Source organism: Apium graveolens, chromosome 11 (assembly GCF_009905375.1).
Source record: "Apium graveolens cultivar Ventura chromosome 11, ASM990537v1, whole genome shotgun sequence".
NCBI classification, from domain to species: Eukaryota; Viridiplantae; Streptophyta; class Magnoliopsida; order Apiales; family Apiaceae; genus Apium; species Apium graveolens.
The window spans coordinates 143,477,599-143,498,891 of NC_133657.1; the positions used below are offsets into that span (position 1 = coordinate 143,477,599).

Here is a 21,293-nt window from a genome sequence, read left to right on the forward strand (position 1 = left end):
CTACAGTTTGTTAGGATTTGCAGTGTGGCTAGGCTGGGATTCACTCACCTCTCCAACCTTATTCTTAGGGCTTCTTTGATGTTCACCCTGTCCCTCACCAGCCTCACTTCGCTTCACACTCCCCTCTTGGTTTTTAATGGATTTTACAACTAGCTTCTGTTGAGAGAAACTAGAGGGGGCTTTCTTTGACTTGGGTTTTGAAGCTTTTGGTTTTGTGGCTTGGGTAGGTACCTGTTTGGTCACTGTCATATGTGCCATGGCCACAGTTGTTGGCAAAGAAGCAGGTGGTTGAGAAGTAGTAGTAGAGACATAGACATTTACCTCACTTACCTGAGATAATTCGATGATTGGCATGTAAACTAGGGGGACATCACTGTGATGGCCTGCCCTGTTTAAATCAACAATAAACCTTATTTCTTGAACCCAACAATCAAGCTTGTTGGTTGGGTTCTCAATAGTTAGATCTTCAGAAATAAAGTTAGCCAATAACATAAAGAATCTAGCATATATAGCATGTTAAGCATGGAAATATTCACTGAATCAAAATTACTGATATTTCCTAAGAAAACCTTTGTAACTACATCACACAAGAAACTCCACTCCTTCCTAAGACCCATTCTCCTAATATCACTCAGTTTAGAAGTAGGAAGTGCATAGTGCATGGAATTAAGCATATTTATGATATCAGTGTCATTGTGTGGTGAAGTTACATTGTTATCAGGAATTTTGAAATATGCTTTTATCACATCACTATTGATACAGAATTTTTTACCTTTGATGGTTAGAGTGATGGTCTTGTCAGTAGAGTTGTAGGTAGCAGTAGTCCACATCTCTTCAACAACTTCACAGAAGATTGTGGGTGATTCCAGCATGGCATAATTGAGCTTGCAATTCTTCACAAAGTCCATCATCTTGTGATAGTCATCCGATTGCTGAATACCCTTGTTAACTAATGCAGTGAAATTGTTCTTCCCATAAATGAACCTAGTTTGAGACATAATCTTTACAACAGGTGCCATTGTTTAGAGAATAAAAGCTTGAAGAGAAGGAGAGTAAGTGCTTGAGAGAGAATGAAATTAAAGCAGTTGAATTTAAGAATGATAAAAGAAAACAATTACAATGAAATAAGATTTTATACTAACTAAAAAATAACTGATAAAGATAATAAAGTAAAATAAAGTAACCAATAGAAATTGCCTAAAATAGCCGTTTAAAAATAAACTGTAAAAATTCCACCCATTATCCGTCGTGTAATGCTTACAAACTGTAAGTATACTCGATGGATAATGTACAGGGAATTAACGGCTGATATTAAGACAATTCGACGGATGAGGATAAACTGTTATCCGTCGAGACATAAAATATTCCAGAAAAGTAATTGATTTTTATTAGCAAATTGTATGTCGACGGATGACCAAACTCGATGGATAAGGATCATCCGTCGAGATGTAAATTTTGACTTAGCCAAAATTTCATCCAAGACTGAAAAATCAATTAAATTTCTGGCTGCATATCAACTTGCAAAATAACTCAGATAGATTTAAGAGTAATTAAGCATACCTAACTCACTTACCAACCTTGAAAAGGTGGATTCATCCAGTGGCTTGGTAACGATATCTGCAAGTTGCTTCTCACTTGGAACAAAATATAGCTCCACAGTACCATTCATTACATGTTCCCTTATGAAATGGTACTTGATATCTATGTGCTTTGTCCTTGAATGTTGCACTGGATTTTCAGTGATGGCAATTGCACTTGTGTTATCACAGAAAATTGGAATCCTCTCAACTTGCAAACCATAGTCCAACAATTGATTTCTCATCCATAAAATATGTGCACAGCAACTGCCAGCAGCAATATATTCAGCTTCAGCTGTAGAAGTAGAAACTGAATTTTGCTTTTTACTGAACCAGGACACAAGCTTGTTTCCTAGAAATTGACAGGTTCCTGTTGTACTTTTTCTATCAATTCTACAACCTGCATAATCTGTATCTGAATAACCAGTTAGATCAAAACCACAATCTCTAGGGTACCAAATGCCAAGGTTTGGTGTTCCCTTGAGATATCTGAAAATTCTCTTAATAGCTATTAAGTGAGATTCTCTAGGATCAGCCTGAAATCTAGCACATAAATAAGTAGCAAACATTATATCTGGCCTACTTGTTGTTAAGTACAGAAGTGAGCCAACCATGCCTCTATAACTTGAAATATCCACAGACTTTTCAGTAGTGTTTAATTCAAGCTTAGTTGCTGTGGCCATGGGAGTTTTTGCAGATGTGCAATCCATTAGATCAAATTTTCTTAAAAGATTAAAAATATATTTAGTTTGACTAATGAATATTCCATCACTAACTTGCTTAACTTGTAAACCAAGAAAGTAAGTCATTCTCCCATCATACTCATTTCATACTTACTTTGCATCAATTTGGCAAGCTTTTGCAAAGTTTCTCATCTGTAGAGCCAAAAATTAATATCATCTACATAAATTTGAACAAGTATACTAGAGTCATTAACATTTCTGAAAAATAAAGTTTTATCTACAGTACCTCTTGTGAAGTGATTTTCCAAAAGGAACTTTGATAAAGTGTCATATCAGGCTCTAGGTGCTTGCTTTAGTCCATAAAGTGCTTTCAAAAGATAATAGACATGTTCTGGAAAATTTGGATCTTCAAAACCAGGAGGTTGACTGACATATACTTCTTCTTCCAAATCTCCATTCAGAAAGGCACTTTTGACATACATTTGATAGACCTTGAAATTGGCATGGGCTGCATAGGCTAAGAAGATTCTGATGGCTTCAAGTCTTGCAACAGGAGCAAATGTTTCATCAAAATCTATTCCTTCTTGTTGACAATAGCCCTTAGCAACCAATCTAGCTTTGTTTCTGACAACTATGCCATTTTTATCCATCTTGTTTCTGAATACCCACTTGGTGTGTATTGGATTCTTTCCTTTAGGCTTGGGTATCAGCTTCCACACATTATTCCTTTCAAATTGGTTTAGCTCCTCCTGCATAGCTAATATCCAATCAGGATCTAACAAAGCTTCTTATACCTTCTTTGGTTCTTCCTTGGAAAGAAAGCTATTGTATAGATATTCTTCCTGAGTTGCTCTTCTTGTTTGAACTCTAGAAGAAACATCACCAATGATAAGCTCAAAGGGGTGATCTTTTGTCCATTTCCTTTGTTGAGGTAGATTAGCTCTAGATGAAGAGACCTCATTGTTGTCTTGATGTGTGATTGAGTATTGACTATTTGAAACTCCCCCTGAGTTTGTGGATCTTTGATTTGAGAAAGGGGAATTTTCTATAGGTGATCTGTCTTGACTTCCTGCTCCTTTTGATAACCCGACGGATGGTGAATTTTGAGTACCGACGGATGAAGTAGGTTGTCTCCCGACGGATAACGCAGATTGCCTTCCGACGGATGAAGTATTATGCAACTCGATAGATGTTGAGTTTTATGCTTCATTGGTGGTAGATTTATCTGCATTATCCTTAGATACATTCTCTTGATCACTTTCATCATCACTGTCATCACTAACCATCTCCACATTGTCAAATTTGAGGCTCTCATTGTAATCTCCATCTTTCAGTCCTTCAATCTTTTTATCATCAAACACAACACGTATTGATTCCACAACAATGTTGGTTCTTAGATTGTAGACTCTATATGCTTTACCAACAGCATATCCAACAAAAATTCCTTCATCTGCTTTAGCATTAAACTTCCCATTTTGATCAGTTTGATTTCTCAAAATATAGCATTTGCAGCCAAAGACATGAAGAAAGTTTAGAGTTGGCTTCTTGTTCTTGAATAATTGATAGGGAGTCATGCATCTTGCTTGATTAACCAGAGAAATATTCTGAGTGTAGCATGCAGTATTAACAGCTTCAGCCCAGAAATATGTAGGTAGTTTAGATTCTTCAAGCATAGTCCTTGCAGCTTCAATAAGTGATATGTTCTTCCTTTCCACTACTCCATTCTGTTGTGGAGTCCTTGCTGCTGAAAACTCATGCAGAATCCCATTTTCCTCACAAAATGCTCTCATGACTGAATTCTTGAACTCAGTTCCATTATTACTCCTATTTCTTCTAACCTTGAAATCAGGATGATTATTGACTTGCCTTATGTGATTGATGATGATTTCACTAGCCTCATCTTTAGACTTTAGGAAATATGTCCAAGAGAATTTTGAGAAATCATCTACAATTACTAGGCAAAATCTTTTCCTTGAGATGGACAATACATTGACTGGTCCAAACAAATCCATGTGAAGCAGTTGCAAAGGCTTTTCAATTGTTGAATCAAGTTTCTTCCTGAATGATGCTTTAATCTGCTTCCCTTTTTGGCAGGCATCACACAATCCATCCTTTGAAAACTCCATTAGAGGAATGCCTCTTACCAGTTCTTTCTTTACCAGCTCATTTATGGTCTTGAAGTTTAAATGGGAGAGCTTCTTGTGCCATAGCCAACTTTTATCTTGACTTGCTTTACTGAGAAGACAAGTTACAGATTCTGCATTAGATGAGTTGAAATCAGCTAGGTAAACATTTCCTTTTCTCACACTAGTGAGAACCACTTTGTTGCTTCTTTTATTAGTCACAACACAGGCTTCTGAGTTGAAGGTTACTGAATTGCCTTTGTCACAAAGCTAGCTGATACTCAACAGATTGTGTTTGAGACCATCAACTAAGGCAACCTCCTCAATGATGACATTGTCCTTTGAAATCAAGCCATATCCCACAGTATAACCCTTGCTGTCATCTCCAAAAGTAATACTCGGGCCAGCTCTCTCCTTGAACTCTGTGAGCAGGGTAGAATCACCAGTCATGTGTCTTGAACAACCACTATCCAAGTACCAAAGATTATTTTTTGTTTCCCTGCACACATCAAAATCAAATCAAGTTGATTTTGGTACCCAAGTTTCCTTGGGTCCTGCCTTGTTAGCTTTCTTTTTTTGTTTCTTAGGCCTTATTTCATTTGACTTAGGAATTTCAGATTCATTCTTAGTCATTTGAGTTGGGCTTTTGAAACCATTCATTGCAACAGAATTATCATGCATATTATGACTAACAGGAAATGGCATGCTATGGGTAAACATGTTATTCCAGTAAGGTAAGCTAAATGGCATTTGTGGCATACTGTATGCAACATAATAAGGATTAGGTGCAAATGGCATATTAGCAAACTGTGCATTCATGTTCTATGTAGACATAGCATTAACAGGCAATGGAGGCATGGCATTCATGTTAGAAAATTGAGGCTGCACAAACATGGAAGTAGGCATGGCAGATTTGCAATTAACAGACAGATGATTTACACTACCACACTTGACACAAATTTTTCTGGGAGCATATTTATCAGGTGTGTAGTTATTGTGTTTGTTAATCCCTACTTTACCATTCCTATTGTTTTTTCTTTTAGTCTCTATTTTTACCTGAATCTTTTCAAGTCTGTCACTTAACTGTTTGACAGTCATGTGACCAACATTAGCCTTTTTCCCTTTCTTAACTTGACTTGACTCTCCTGAAACAAAGTTCTTGGAAACAGACCCATACTTCTCATTCAGCTTAACTAGTTTGGCTTTGCTAATGGGCTTGCTCACAGCCGACGGATGAGGATTTTCATCATTCGACGGATAACATTTTTTGTTATCCGACGGATAGTCCTCATCATCCGTCGAGTCTACATCTGTTAGCAGTCCATCTACCAAATTAGGTTCTAGTTTCTCTTTGTTCTTTTTCCAGGCTTCATCACAGAAAGACTCGATTCCTTGAACTTTGGTGATTTGAGCATGAACATCCCTGGATGTTTTCCATGCTTTAATCACCTCTTGTTCACGCTCGAGCTACTTCTTTAAAATTTCTTCCTTTTTTAAGGACTCAGTTAATTCCTCCTTAGCAATCTTACACTCAATTCTTAATTTCTCAAAATTAATAAACTGAGACTCAAGCACATTATTCCTCTCACTTAAAAACAAATTGTTTTCTTTGATTTTAGCATTTTCTTTAGTAAGAGACTTAAGTGTAACACGCAAATGATATAATTATGTAGACATGTCATTAATGGCATCATTACACTCAGCTTTAGATAAATGTGCAAGGTTTGTAGTAATTACCTGATTTCTTGAGGAACTTGTCTCTGTCTCATCAGACTTGGCCATTAGGGCTAGAATGACATAGCTGACATCTTCATCTTCATCCAGACCATCTGCTGCCCAGTCATTTTCTTGTGTAATAAAAGCCCTTTCCTTTTGCTTGAGTAAATCAAAATATTTTTGCTTATAATCCACAGACTCAAACTTTTTCGTACTGGAATCTGACTTCCCACACTCACTGGAAAAAAAAGCCCTGCCAAGCCACATTTGAAACATTTGAATTTTGACTTATCCACCATGTTTCTATTTGGATTGGCTCTGGAAAGAAATGCTAGGTGCTCATCAATGTCCTCCATGTCATCTTGGCTCGATGAATCTTTACTTTCTATTGCAAGCCCCTTGCCCTTGTTCTCACAGACCTTTGAAGTTGATTCAACAGCTTCCATCTTCACTTCCTTCTCCTTTTCCAACTCAAAAACTAGTACAATGGATCCTTCTTTCTTCTTTCCTCTCTCCATCCTTTCATCCTGCTCTATTTCAAGCTCATAGGTTTTTTAGGATGCCATACAGTCTCTCAAAAGTAAACTCCTTATAATCTTGTGAGTTTCTTAATGAGACTGTCATTGTTTTCCATTCCTTTGGAAGAGATCTAAGGAATTTCAGATTAGAGTCTTTAGTCTGATAGACCCTTCCATGCAATTAGAGAGCATTTAGTAGTTTTTGAAACCTACTAAAAATGTCAGTGAGTGACTCACTTTCCTCATTGTGAAAATGCTCATATTGCTGAATCAAGAGCTGCATCTTATTTTCTCTGACTTGCTCAGTGCCATCACAGATTATTTGTATAGTATCCCAAACTTCCTTGGCAGTTTTGCAGTTGATAATGTTGTCAAACATGTCTGCATCAACTCCATTAAACAGAATATTCATGGCCTTTTTATCAGTCCTGACTTGTTCAATGTCAGGATCAGACCATTCATGCCTTGGCTTGGGGACTGATGGCTCGTTTCCTGTTGCAGCTCTCATTGGAACATGAGGGCCTCTTTCTATACAGTCCACATAGGCCTCATCTTGAGAAAGCATATGAAGAGGCATCTTTACCTTCCAATGATGGTAATTACCCAGAAAAGGAATCTTGACTCCAACATCCTTCTTGTTCATCTTGCTGAATTGTTTTGATCTTTAAACTCTTTATAAGTTAAGAGCTTGCTCTGATACCAATTGTTAGTCCCTTAACAATATAGCAAGAATTATAGAAGGGGGGTTGAATGGAATTCTTGAACCTTTTTTTTAAAATAAAAATGTTCGAACTCGAATATAAATATAAGTGTATTGATTAGCACAATGCGGAATAAAAACTTAAGTGAATCAAAATACAAGTAATTAAAAACAAGAGTCTTTAAAAACTTTCTGGTGGATTTAAACAATTCCACCAGAGATATATATTATATCGAGAGAATCCTGTGTGCAAGAATGCTCACAGCTGCTTACAAATATGAACTACTTAGAATACAGAGAAATGCTAATAATTCTGCTTACAAATGTTTCTCACTTTTTGTATCTCAGATCTTAGTTTCTATTTGCTACTTCTTGGTTTATATATTACCAAGATTACAAAGTCAAAAGACAGGATCATTATAAAAACTATCGGGTCTAATACTTTGTTACTTTGTTCTCTATTACCCAGTTAATAGGCTTCCTCATTCCATTTGCATACACTTCGACGTATGTGACCAGTTGTCACTGTCAACTGATATTTGAATTCTTTATCCGTTGAGTACATGATCATCTGTCGACTTTATGGTCATCCATTGATGGCTTCATTGATCATCCATCGACTGCTATATTAAACATCCATTGATAGGTATTTGATCATCCATCGATGGCTTTATTAATCATCCGTCGGTAGCTATTTTGGCACTTGACTTCAATTCATTTATGCAGAATTACAAGACATCATCTATGTACAATTAATCAACTTATTCTGCATATCTAGTTATAGTCAACATGACTTATATGCTACTACAGAATCTATACAAAGGTGTATGAAGAAATGTGCTACAGACTCATTATTACATAAGCTACTCACTCGATGGATAATAAGTCATCATCCGTCGGGACTAAAATGATTTATACGTCGAGTGCTACATTATTTCACTAAGTAAAAACTATTTAGGTATTTTGTTTATGAAATCATCAAGTACACAATATATGCACAACAGTCAACACTCAACAACTCATGCCAAGGTGAATAAAATTCAAGAAACCTTGATCCAGCAAGATATGAATACCAAACTTGAAAATGACAGATTTTTCAAGCCAGCCTTTGAGAGAATTGCCAACATTGAGAAAACTCAGGAGAAGCAACAAGCTCAGATTTCTGAAATTCTAAAGAATCAAGCTTCTCAGCAAACTCAACTCAATGAGATCCAATCCTCAGTAGAATTGCTAGTCTCTCTTCTTTTACCTGTTGATGCCAAAAAGGGGGAGAAAGTGATTAAGTCCAAATGCAAATCTATTCAGACACTGAAGGGAAAGGATGATGGAAATGATGACCAGGGAAACTCTGATAAGGGTAGAGGTCAAGGTCAAGGTAAAGGATTTTTATCAAGTAAAGCTAGAATTACAAGTCAAGGAACAAGTTCTGATACTGGGAGAAGAATAAGTTCTGATACTGGTAAAAGGATAAGTTCTGGTGAACATTTGGAACTTGATGAAGAAATTTCAAAGGAGTTATTTCTTAAAAAAAATCCAGGAGTGGACTTTGAGAGTCTAAAGGAAGAAGAAGCTAGACTCAAAGCAGAAGGTGTCAAGACAAAATCTAAAGCTTCTGTTGTTGAAAAGAAATTTCCAAAGCCTAAGGGTATTGTGATAAAGAAAAGAACAAATTCTGAGGCAACCAAAGCCAAATCACAAGTGGAAATTGATCCAAGGTCCAAGGGCAAAGAAAAAGTTGATGAACCTGTAAAGGTTTATATGCCAGTCATGGATGAAGAAATAACTGATGATGAAGAAGATGCTAGTCTTACTCTGATTTCAAAGAAGATTTTTTAAACAACCTCTGACATGGCTCATGTTGTTCAGAGTCAAGATGTAGTAAGTTCTGATATGACAGTGAAGCAAGCAACCTCTGATATAGCTCAAGTTGGCTTGATATCAGAAGATAAGGAAAAGGAAACCTCTAACATTGCTCATGTTAAACCTTCAAAGATACTCCTACCAGGATTCACCAAAGCTAAACAGACTCAACCTTTGAAGACTGCAACAAGTGGTTTTGAAGCAAGAGTTGTTACAGGAAAGGAAGCAAGAGATAAATCTGGATTGGATAGTTCTGATGAAAAAAGAGTACATAACACTACCAATGATCCAACTTCCTTAAGTGAACCAGGTGTTGGAGCAACTCCTGAAAGATTGAATCGACTTGAATCTGTACAAATGGTTTACCATACCTTTTTGAAAGAACATATCTTGTTATATTTTATGACAGATGGAAGGGTATACCATATCCGACAGAATGCTATACCACTGAAATATTTTGAGGAACTAGAACATGTTCTTTTTCTACTTCAAGTGAAAGACAGATTAACAGATAGTGCTGCAGGTTATTTAAAGTCAAAAATTCAAAGACAGAAGAAGCTTTATTCTGTAAAGCCTGACAACATATAATGTCCCAAGTACAGAGATCATAAAGGTAATATTGTCGAAATGAAGTCTAACTCTGCTAAGATCATAACTACTTTTCTAGGTTATAAGGCTGTGGAATTCAATCTAGAGTCTGACAAGGCATGTCTCGTCAGACTAGATCAGAAGATAAGAAAAGCTAAGATAAATGATCTCAGAGCAGCTATTTTTCAAACTGGTGAAGATACAGCTGAATTGAAAGATGCAAAAAGGAGAATGGTTAATGAACTTGAATATGCTGAGAGAAGTCTTTTAAGAAATTATCTCAGAACAACTCCTGATATCAAAGAGATCAGAAATTGAAGTCAAGTCAAAGATCTACAGCTGCTTAAATTCTAAAAGTGTATACAAATTGAAGCTGTTATCGGAAGTTTAAGATGGTAAAGCTATAAGGACTGTAAGTTGTAGTTATCTAGTCAAATTCTCATGCATTTGTACTTAATATTTTTGACATCATCAAATATCTGTTGAACTTGTATATTATGCTAATTTACAAGTTGGGGGAGATTGTTAGATATATTTGTGATGTCATGGCTAATATGATTTGTGTTTAGTTTTCAGATCTTACTTAACAGGACAAATCAGTACTTAACTGGAAATCAGCACTTATACTGAAGACAGAATTTAAGATATCAGAACTTAAGTTATCAGAACTTAAGTTATCAGGAGATATTTATCAGGAGATAATATCAGGACTTAAGGTGACTTTCAGATAAGGCAGGCGGCTGATTGAAAGGAAAGAAGATCAAGACAAACGCAAGAAGAAATATGCATGAAGAACACGGAGCATGAAAGTTGTAGAGAACGAAAAAGCCTTTTCGAAAAGTCCAGATTCAATGAATTATAACTCAAGATGAATTTTCTACGAATTTTACAAGATTGCTGATTTTTGTGTAAAAAAGCCATACAAATATTGATATTAAAAACGAGGAAGACGAATATGATGTATATAGATAATTACAAAACCATAAATTCTTAACTTACAACTTATCTGTTTTAAAATTTGATCCAAATTTTAGACCGGTTTAGTCAAATTCAATTTTAAATCATAGTCCTTCCTGATTTTAATCATTTTTATTCTATCATTCTATCATTCTATTATTAATATAATTCTAAAAATTGCAGGTGGGATATTTTTTCTGACAGAGATGCTAGTATAGTCTTATCCATCCCGATTAATTGCAGGTGGGATATTTTTTCTGACAGAAATTGCAGGTGGGATATTTTTTCTGGAACAAGAAAAAGATGGAAAATTACAGTGTAAAGAGTGCTTATCGAACGCTTTGTGATGCAAGATATCAGCGTAGTTCGGGGGTAATGCTGATGTGTGGAGGAAAATATGGTGCCTGAAAGTTCCTCAAAAGATCAAAATATTCGTTTGGAGAGCACTTTTTGAATATTTACCAACAAAGGACCAACTTAGATTAAGAAAGGTGAATGTTAACCCTCTCTGGCCCGTCTGTAATTTGGACCAGGAAACGATTTTTCATTCGCAAGTCATGTGTCCATTTGCTTCTCAATGTTGGAGCATCACGGGGTTATAGCAAAATTCACCGAGGATGTACCACATTTTTTAGCTGGATGGAGGAAAATATGCAGCAGTGTACAAGGGAGAGCAGAGAAAGATTGGTCTTACTATGTTGAGCTTTATGAAAAATAGAAACAAAATTATTTGGAATCAAAAAGGTACGGAGCCAACAGAACTCATAGAATCAGCAACATTCTATCTTAATTACTGGAGAAGTGCTCAGAATAGGTCGTTTGACAATTATCCTGGGTATTTGACTCAACCGGTTGGTAGTGAGCGCTGACAACGACCACCGGAAGGTACGATTTATAAGATCAACACTGAAGCTGCGTTGTTTAAGGAGTCTAATTCTATAGTTTTTCTATTATTGTTCGAAATCATGATACTGATCTAGTAGAGGTTACAACGTGTTGCAATCAGGGAGAATTGGACCCAGAATTGGCAGAGCCGGTGCAAATTCGAGAGACATTGGGCAGGGTTAAACAAAAACAGTGTCGTTCAGTCGCGGTAGAAACAGACTGCCTCGTGGTGGTTCAGGCAGTCCGATGCTCGCCTGTCAACCTATCATATCTGGGAGGAGTAATAGAGGAGTGTAAGGAGTTGTTAATTGATTTAAAAGAACATAATGTTACGTTAAATTTTGTTAAGCGTTCCACGAATAAGGTGGTTTATTTTTTTGTGAGGCATTCTAGTTCTATAGCTGAGCGTGTTTGCGTTCTACGAATAAAATGGCTCACTTTCTTGCGAGTTATTCTAGTTCCATAGCTGAGCGTGTTTAGAGCAGAGGGGATACTCTTCCAAACTTTTATCCCGTAATGGCTGATGATTTGAAATTTTAATGATATCATTTTTATGGCAAAAAAAGTAGATAATTTTTGGTATACCTCGTAAAAATTCTCTGCACCTCCGAAAAATACGTATGTGATCATTCATTTGGGCTTAAGAATGTGTTGGTCAACAAACACCTCGCAGGTTATTATTCTTCTTATTTATCTAGATGGACTTTTGTCTTGGTCTAGTTGAAGTATTAATATAGAACTTTAAAGTCCAATAAACCTAAACTAAGCCCAAGAAAATTTTGAAAACAATAATTTATTTGGAAAGAAATCCAATTATATTAAAAGGAAAATTAAGATATTAATATATTTTCTAAAATATCGAGGATTTTCCAAAATTTGTTAGATTATATTATTCAAAAATAAACTCATTCATTTTATGGGCCAAGTATTTAATGTTACATAACTAGTAAGAGTATCTCCAAATATACTCATTTTTTTCTTGATTCATAAACCAAAATTTGAGAATATAGAGCAAAATATTTATTCAAAATTATATTAGTGAATTTATAAATTACTAAGAATCTTATTTTTCATCAAAAATTAAAGATGTCAGTTCACCCCTAAATAATGTTGGGGTACAATTACAAAAAAAAAAGATTGGCATACAAATCTCGAGAGTGCATCATTATTGACACCGGCTGCGCTAAAAGAATAAAAAGATTAATGGAAAACTCTAAAAATAAAATATAATATTAAAAAATGTTTGTAACATATTCATTTTTACTTAAACAAAGTGTGAATTTGCACTTTTAATGCATCAAAAGAGGCTGGAAGTAAAGTAGTAAACCAAACCGACAGAGGAGTGTCGGCTGAATTCTGGAACACCGATATAGAAAGGTAAATCGCATTTGTGACAAAATAATCAATATTGTCACGAAAAATTTTAACATTTGAAAAACGGTTTTAAGAATTTTAGCATTTTTTTTTTACAAATAACTTAAAAAATGAGATAACATAATATAAATCTAGTGTAACTAGTGTATTCTTTTATTAGAATGGAGAAGGGGCATATATATGTTCTTTATAAATTCGTGGTCATTATCACACTCGACCCTCCTTCAACATCATTATACCAAATAATTAAGCATACACCATGTGAAAGTGACTCTACCAAAAGCAACATTGTCGACAAAACTCTAACTTTAATCCTTTTTTTCCACTCCCAAATATTATAAATTTAATCATTAAGGAGAAAAAAAAAAGTCATTAGTTGACCACACCATAATTATAGTGCAAACACACTACACTATCATTGTTAAGCACTCGAATAAACTTATCACACTGTATAAACAATCACAAAACATGGAAGCACTGCCCTTGGATTATAAACTAACAGCTCATCCTCTTCAACCCGACCCACCAACGAATCATAACCCGAATCCTCTTTAACTGCCACATCCGGGTCACACCCGACCCGACCCGCTATTACCCGACAAACAAGCATAGCCCTCTTTATGTTGAGGAAACTGAATTCCTCCTCTATGTCTTCCGGGATCGCCACGTGTGCTCTCCAGCTGGTCGACACCGTGGCGATCCCGTCCAGCTTGGATGAGAATCCACTTTTAATAATTCCGCACACACTGCAGTATTGCTGGTTACAAATGCTGGAATTACCATTTTGCCCTAGATCACACAAGAAAGTTGTACAATGAAACCTTAACAGCTCATTTCCATCAGCAATGCACCTCTCGTCACGGCGAATCGTAACGCCGTGATGAGATGCCTTGGCCTTCACGCATTCTCTGTACTCTTCAAATCGGTTCAAAATCTTTGAACCGTTATGGATCTTTAGGATCCGATAAATTATCGGTTCCTTGACCAGACTAGTCCAACCCGAATGAAATATTATTGACACGATATTTTTACCCGAATCCGCATCGATGAGCTCCGACACTGCATGCCTAGTAGACTGATGTTGTTCTAGCACACTAGACCGTTGGAAAATCTCTCCACAAGTTTGACAAGGGTGAATATTATTTCGCAACGTGTCGGACGAGAACTCGGAGTCGGGTACTGACCCGGTAGGTTTCCGGGTCGGGTGATCCGAATCATCAACAAATGCATGGTTTGGAATAACAGAGAAAATAGTTGAGTGACGCAAAGAACGAGTTGAAGAACATGGAGAACCAATACTCGGGTTCGGGTGGGTCCGAACCAGTTGAGAAACGGGTTTGGAGGAACGAGATGAAAAGATATGCTTTAAGAAAGAAAAAGCTTTGTGAGATTTGAGAAGCTTGAGACGAGAGTGAGAGTTTGTAGTTGAGTGAAGAGATATAGGAGACGATGTCGTTTTGGTTTTCCTGCGAGTGGATGTGAAGTTGAAGCAAGCTAAGTGAAGGAGAAGAAGAAGCAGAGCAAAAAAGTGCTTGAAAATGGCCATTTTACAAGTTACAGGTGAGTTTGAGGGTGGTGTTATATATATTTATGTATGTTATGGCCATGTATATTAATGTGGATGAGAGAAAATTTAGAGAGTAAATGTTGGGGGAATACCGGTAAGGATGAAGAAATGAAAGGATGGTTAAGCTTGTAGAAGGTAGGTATAGATATATAAATATAAGATAATATATAATAACCGGTGTTATCGATTTCAGAAATCGAAATTATTCGATTAATGTACCGATTTGCGATTTATCGAACGATTTATTGAAAATTGGATAATTTATCAACGATCTATCGAAAATGGGACAAATATTTTTGATCAATTTATTGGCGATTTTTGAAAAATCGCCCGATTTCTATTACAGAGACAATAACCGTAACAATTATCTGTCGGAAATCCAAAAATTCATCAATGGTATACTAAGAACCCGAACTTATTTATATATGTATATATGTCCGTGTGAGCATGTGTATTTAGGAGTAGGTGTCAAGCAACATCATTCACAATTACTTGTATAATTATGTTTTCCACACTGTAAAAGGTGATTATGATGTAAAGTAGTACATGATTAGTACTAGATTTAAGGCCAGATAAACTAATCTACCAACTTTAACTAACAAAATCCTTTGATGGGGTAAATTATCAAGATAGACAAACAAATTGAGCAATATATAAATATAAATATATGAATATAAATATGAATATGGACAGTACAGTGTATAGTGAGAGTATATATGGCATGCCTCAAACATATACAGTGCATTTCATTAATGAATATTGTGTGTTTACTTTATTAGCAAACAACTGTATTCTACAATGCAAACAAAGAATTTGGAGAGGAGTGCAAATCAGCTATTAATTAGCAACTGATTATTATTCCACAAATAAATATGTATAAAGATTTATTATTCCACCTCCAATCGAAAAGGAATCTCACCTTGCTAATTAAGACAGAAGAGCTTAATAAGCTAAATTTTCATTTCATCTTTAGTTTAATCATTTTTAAATGTGTAGTGTTAGAAGTATTAAACTGAATATCAAAAATTGTTTTCAAATATCATGACCTCGTTGACTTGATAATTTGGAATGATTTTACTAGTAAAATTAATATAAATTTAGGGATCAATTTTCTTTAATTACATCGTAATCGATCAGGTAATGATATGTAATATTTGAGATTGGTTTTGACTACTCATTTGGAACCTCTGATATATAAATTGTAGTATTTTGATAGAAGTGGGGGAGTGTATTTTGCGGGCATTGGAGTGAGGAAATTGAAGAGAATCCGATGAATACATGCAGTTGTATTGTTGTTCATATTAAATTTTATAGTTCTATTTGGAGGTTTGGCATATACGACAGTAGTGTGACACATGATCTTGTCGATTCTGTGTCTCTGATTTGAGTTATGTAGTTAGCAAAGTTACTCAAGTTCGCAAATGATTATAGTGTAAATTTCTCCTACAGGTACACGTGCACTTCATCCTTTCGATTTTATGGTGCATGTGCCTCCCAACTCCGAATTAACCCCTTCTTCCGAATTTATTTTTTCTTTTAAAAAAGTAAAAGTAAATGAAGGATAATTAAGATATTTTCACTTTTCTTTATAATTGTATTTTTAAATTTTTGAAAAAAAATGAAAATAAGTATTAATAAATATGAATTTAATAATTTTTTATTCTAAAAATTGGATAAAAATACTTTAATTCATAATCACTTACATCTTCCTATTTAAAAACACACAAACAAGACCTAAAAATATCTCCAAAGCTACAAAACCCTTAGCTAAAAAAATCTAGGTGGCATGTAGGTGGCAATTTTACAGAATATGTAAAAAAAACTCCACTCCAAATTTGTAATCCCTTAACAAAAATTATAGATAATCACTTTTAGTTTGCTATATTTATACAATCATAAAAACCCTTAGATATAATTTTACATATTGAAAATATAGATAATACCATTGGAGTATAATTCTAACCCCTTAGCTAAAATTTTAAAAAATGATAGATAGCCAATCATATAGCCAACCATTTTTATATTTTAGCATTGAAGATGCTTTAAGTCTTTTTTTTTATATTGTGCACCAGAGTTGAATTAACTAAGGGGAGAGAAAAAATAAAAAAAATATTTTAAAATTTATTCCCAAGCTGTGCTATTGAATATTTTCTTTTTTATTTCGGACATACGCCGAAACACACAAGGCGAATAACTTTTTTGTTTTCTAATTTCACCTTTTCAACAAAGAAATATTAGAGTAAAATGTTAATCTTTTATAACAGAAATTAGTTTACTAAGCTGCGCTTCGCAGCGGCCTTCAATTTTTTCTTTCTTTTATTTCTTATCCGATTCTTGTCATTATGAAATTATAAATAATAAATACATATAAAAATTTAAAAAGTCGTTCTCTCGTTATACATGTTTACTCCAGTGAATCGCTCTCTCATTATTCATAAATATAATATCATAAAATTATATTATTTATTAGTCAATAATCAATGTAATTTTTTTTTCTAATTTAATAATACAAAAATTTGAGAAAATTACAAAAATATATATGAGAGACACCACCTCACCGCCCTCGTCTTCTCCCTCACTATAACATATATAATATGTAATATAATTATATAACGGTTTTAATAAATATTGAGAAAACATATTTTGTTTATAGATACTTATCTTTGTAATATTTCATAAGCTAAAAATTAAAAGAAAAGTTTCACAAAAATATAAATAATAAGTTGATTTTAAGAAAAAGAGGAGAAATGATATTAAAAAAGAAGTTTAGTAAAATATGGAGATGGTAAGTTGATTTAAATAGAAAGTAGAAATTTTAGGAGAATATGATGACAACGTTGATTTTAAAAATCTTAATGGAAGATGTTGGATAAACTTTAAGATAATATTACAAATGATGATAAATATTTATAGATATTTGTCTTTGTAATATTTCATAAGCTAAAAAAATAGGATATAGTAAGTTGATTTTAGGAGAAAGAGGAGAAATTGTAATAAAAACGAACTTTATGAGAATTTCAAGATGGTAAGTTGATTTAAATAGAAAGTAGAAGTTTTAGGAGAATATAATGATAAGTTGATTTCAAAAATCTTAATGAAAGATTTTATAAAAAAATTAGGAGAATATTACGAACGATAATAATATATTTAGGAAAATATAAGGTAATTGTAATTTTTGATATTTATTAACTCAAAAAATTGATAAAATTAAAAAAATTGAATGAGATAATTTGAGAGGCGCCACTTAATAAAAATAAACTTAATGAGAATATCAAGATGGTAAGTTGATTTAAATAGAAAGTAGAAGTTTTTAGAGAATATAATGATAAATTGATTTCAAAAATCTTAATGGAAGATTTTATAAAAATTTTAGGAGGATATTACGAACGATAATAATATATTTAGAATGTTATAAGGTAATTGTAGTTTTTGATATTTATTAACTCCTAAAATTGAGAATATTAGAAAAATAGAATGATATTTATCTAAATATTATAATATAGATAAAATCTAGGTTGAGTCGTCCTCTCATCAAATACAATACTAATAAAAAATTATTATAATTTAGACAAAAAGTATTTAAATATTAAAAAAATAAACAGATGCAAATCTCTACAAATAAATAATATTGTATTGGATATCTCTATATACACTTAAGAGCCAATGTCTTGCAAAATTAAATAAAAAAAGGGGTTACGATAAATTTTTTTAAGGATTTGTACATCGAGGGTCTATCGGCCCCTTTTAACTCCCATGACAACGGGTCTTTCCTGACTCTTTGCATACGAGAATTGTTTAAATATCATACATATTTAAAGAATCTTCATTTATATATAGTTGTTGAAATTTACTTTTCTTGTTTATTTTGAATATGTTAGTAGCAAACTTATTTTTCGTTTAAATCTTGAATAAATTAAAATAAATTTTAATTATTATAAGTATTTCCGTTTCAAATAACTTAGTAACAATTTTTTTATTAAATAAATTAAAATATTTTTAAATAATTATAGCCTTACCTAAAATTTAGGACTTTACACTCGAGAGCCGACGACCTGCAAAATTAAAAAAAAAAAGCGTTACGATAAATAATATTAAAGATTTGTAGGTGGAAGGTCTATCGACTTCTTTTAACTCCATAATCATGGGCTGTTTGTATGCAGAGAATTGTTTAAATATCATCATTTTCGAAAAATCTTCATTTATATATAGTTGTTGTAATTTATTTTTTCTTTTATACTTCGAATATGTTAGTATTGACTTATTTTTCTTTTCTATTTCGAATAAGTTAAAATAAATTTTAATTATTATAAGTATTTTTCATTTCGAATATGTTGGTAGTAATTTTTTCTTTTTCTATTTTGAATAAATTGAAATGAGTTTTAATTATTATAAGTTTCGAATAAAATTTTAATTAAATTCTACTTTTATATAAACTTGAATTTTAATTCTACTTTTACATGAACTTGGATTTTAATTTTTAAAATATAGAATCTAAATAAGGAAATTTTATACTATATAAACTTGGATTTTATTTATACTTCTAAATGAACTTGGATTTTATTTAAATAATTATAAATTTTAAATATTTATTATCTTTCCTATTAATTCAAAATAATTCGAATGAACAAAATCCAAAATAAGATTGATTTCTAAATATTTATTATCTTCGCTATTAAATCGAAATAATTCGGATAAACAAATTCTAAATAGGATTGACTTCTAAATATTTCTTAACTTCCCTATTAATTCGAATGTATAAAAGGAAATTTAAATTTATTGAATTAAAATTGAGAAGCTGTAATATATAAGTGATGATGTCAAAGATTACTGAAGATAACAATATCATTAGTGGCCCTGGTCAAAGTGTGAAGTATAGCCAAATGGACATCTGATCTAGGGAGAATAATAAACGGTTACTTTTCATAATCTGTTAAGGTTGGGGTTAGTCTTGTTAACAGGCATGAATGTGTGTTAAGCAATCTTCTCACCAATTGGGAGAGATTGTTGTGCAAGACATACCTGTATTTAAACAAGACTAAGACATTTTGTCAACCCTAAGTAGGTTGTATTGTTATCTCAATTTGTATTTTGTACTTGTAATATTTAAAGTTTGTAAAAATGTCAAAGGAGCAGACTGGAGTCTTTTTCTATAAACAGTATCAAGTCTAAGAATTCTATCTGGAAGAAGATCATGCATCTGAAGAATTATGAAGAAGTTTGGAGTTGAATAAAGCTGTTTTGGGAAAAATACTCTAAGTCGAGATCTCTACAAGTCACAGATTTAGTGTTATAGAGAAGTCATTCGAGAACTTCAAATGACTTATCGAGAAGTTAGGAAAGGTACTAGAGAACTCAGTGAGATATCGACAAGTCAAGAAGACATGAAGGTTTGAGATATCGACAAGTCATTTCTTCACTATAGAACTCAGAGTTATCGACAAGTTTACATTAAAGAACTCTGAGTTATCGATAAGTCTAAGTCTACTAGAGAACTCAGAGATATCGATAAATCAAAATTCACTAGAGAACTCTAAGTTATCGATAAGACAAAGTGAAGACATGATGCTGAGAGATCTCGACAAGCTAAAGTTTTATTCGAGAACTCAGAGACCTCTATAAGTCAAATTCACTAGAGCATTGGAGATCTCGATAAGTCATTATACTTATCGAGATGTCAAGATCTCTATGTGCCTAATTGGAGATCTCGAGTAAAACTCTCAAAGTACTAAATCACAGACCAGTTCAATATTCAAGATTAATAATCAACAAACAATCCAAACAGCTGGATTGACAAGTCTACAAAAAGCAACTTGAAAAATGTGCAAGATCAATGGTGAAGATTAACTGACAGAGGGAGATTAAAATTATCACAGGATGTTAAAGATATGTTAAGCCATAAATGAAAGATCTATTTTTCTATAAATAGAAATGACAAGTGACAGTTTAGAAAAGCTAATAGCATGTCTTATTGTACATTGTGTAAACCAGCAGTTAACTGTATTATAAAGTTAACACTGGTCCTTAAGTCAGAAGTAACAATTCAGATCAAATTCTCTTGCAACACTCTCAAGAAGAAGCTAAGCTCTTTATCAACAAATAGCCTAGAAATTTTATAGTAAAACAGTCTTAATTTTAATATAAAATTAAGTGAGTTTTGAAGATCTGTGTTCTTTATTCTCTGCAAGTTTAATTTCTGCATGAATACATTTCACTACAAGATTTAATTTATTTTGATCAACCATAAGCATTCAAGAAAAGCCCAAAAATAGTAAAACACATTCACCCCCTGCGTGTTATTCATTTCCTAACAAGTGGTATCAGAGCAAAATCTGAAAGTAAACAAATTCAAGATCTTGGAAGAATGAATGCACAGAAAATCAGTAGCATCAAAATTTCTACTTTTGACAAAGCTAACTACACTCTTTGGAAAAAGAAAATGATATTGTTTATCAGGATGGCCAATCCCCTCTACATTCAGATCCTCAAGACTGGACCCTTCATTCCTATGGTTAGAGTTGATGAATCTACAGATGGAGACATGGTTATCCCGGTTCATTATGCTCCAAAAGATCCTTCTGAGTATACTGACCCTGAAAAAGAGAAAGTTTCCCTGGATAGTAGCTTGCAATTAATATTGATTGAGTCACTTGACAATGTGATGTACAACAACATTGTCAACTGTGACACTGCCAATCAAATATGGGAAAAGATTGAGATATTATGTGAGGGTATTGAGGAAGTTAGG

The 21,293-nt window shown here is 33.4% G+C and overlaps 1 protein-coding gene across 1 annotated transcript; it reads right to left on the reverse strand.

Annotated features, from left to right (window-relative positions):
* Window positions 1-13,269: 13,269 nt before the first annotated feature.
* On the reverse strand, window positions 13,270-14,674 carry LOC141698050 (uncharacterized). Its single transcript, XM_074502658.1, has one exon. It carries the CDS (start codon window positions 14,525-14,527, stop codon window positions 13,424-13,426), a length of 1,104 nt encoding a protein of 367 aa, XP_074358759.1. The 5' UTR covers window positions 14,528-14,674; the 3' UTR covers window positions 13,270-13,423.
* Window positions 14,675-21,293: the final 6,619 nt, after the last annotated feature.

Excerpts from the sequence above, each read along its gene's own strand:
- LOC141698050 (XM_074502658.1), bottom strand. The coding sequence starts at position 14,527 with ATGGCCATTTTCAAGCACTTTTTTGCTCTGCTTCTTCTTCTCCTTCAC.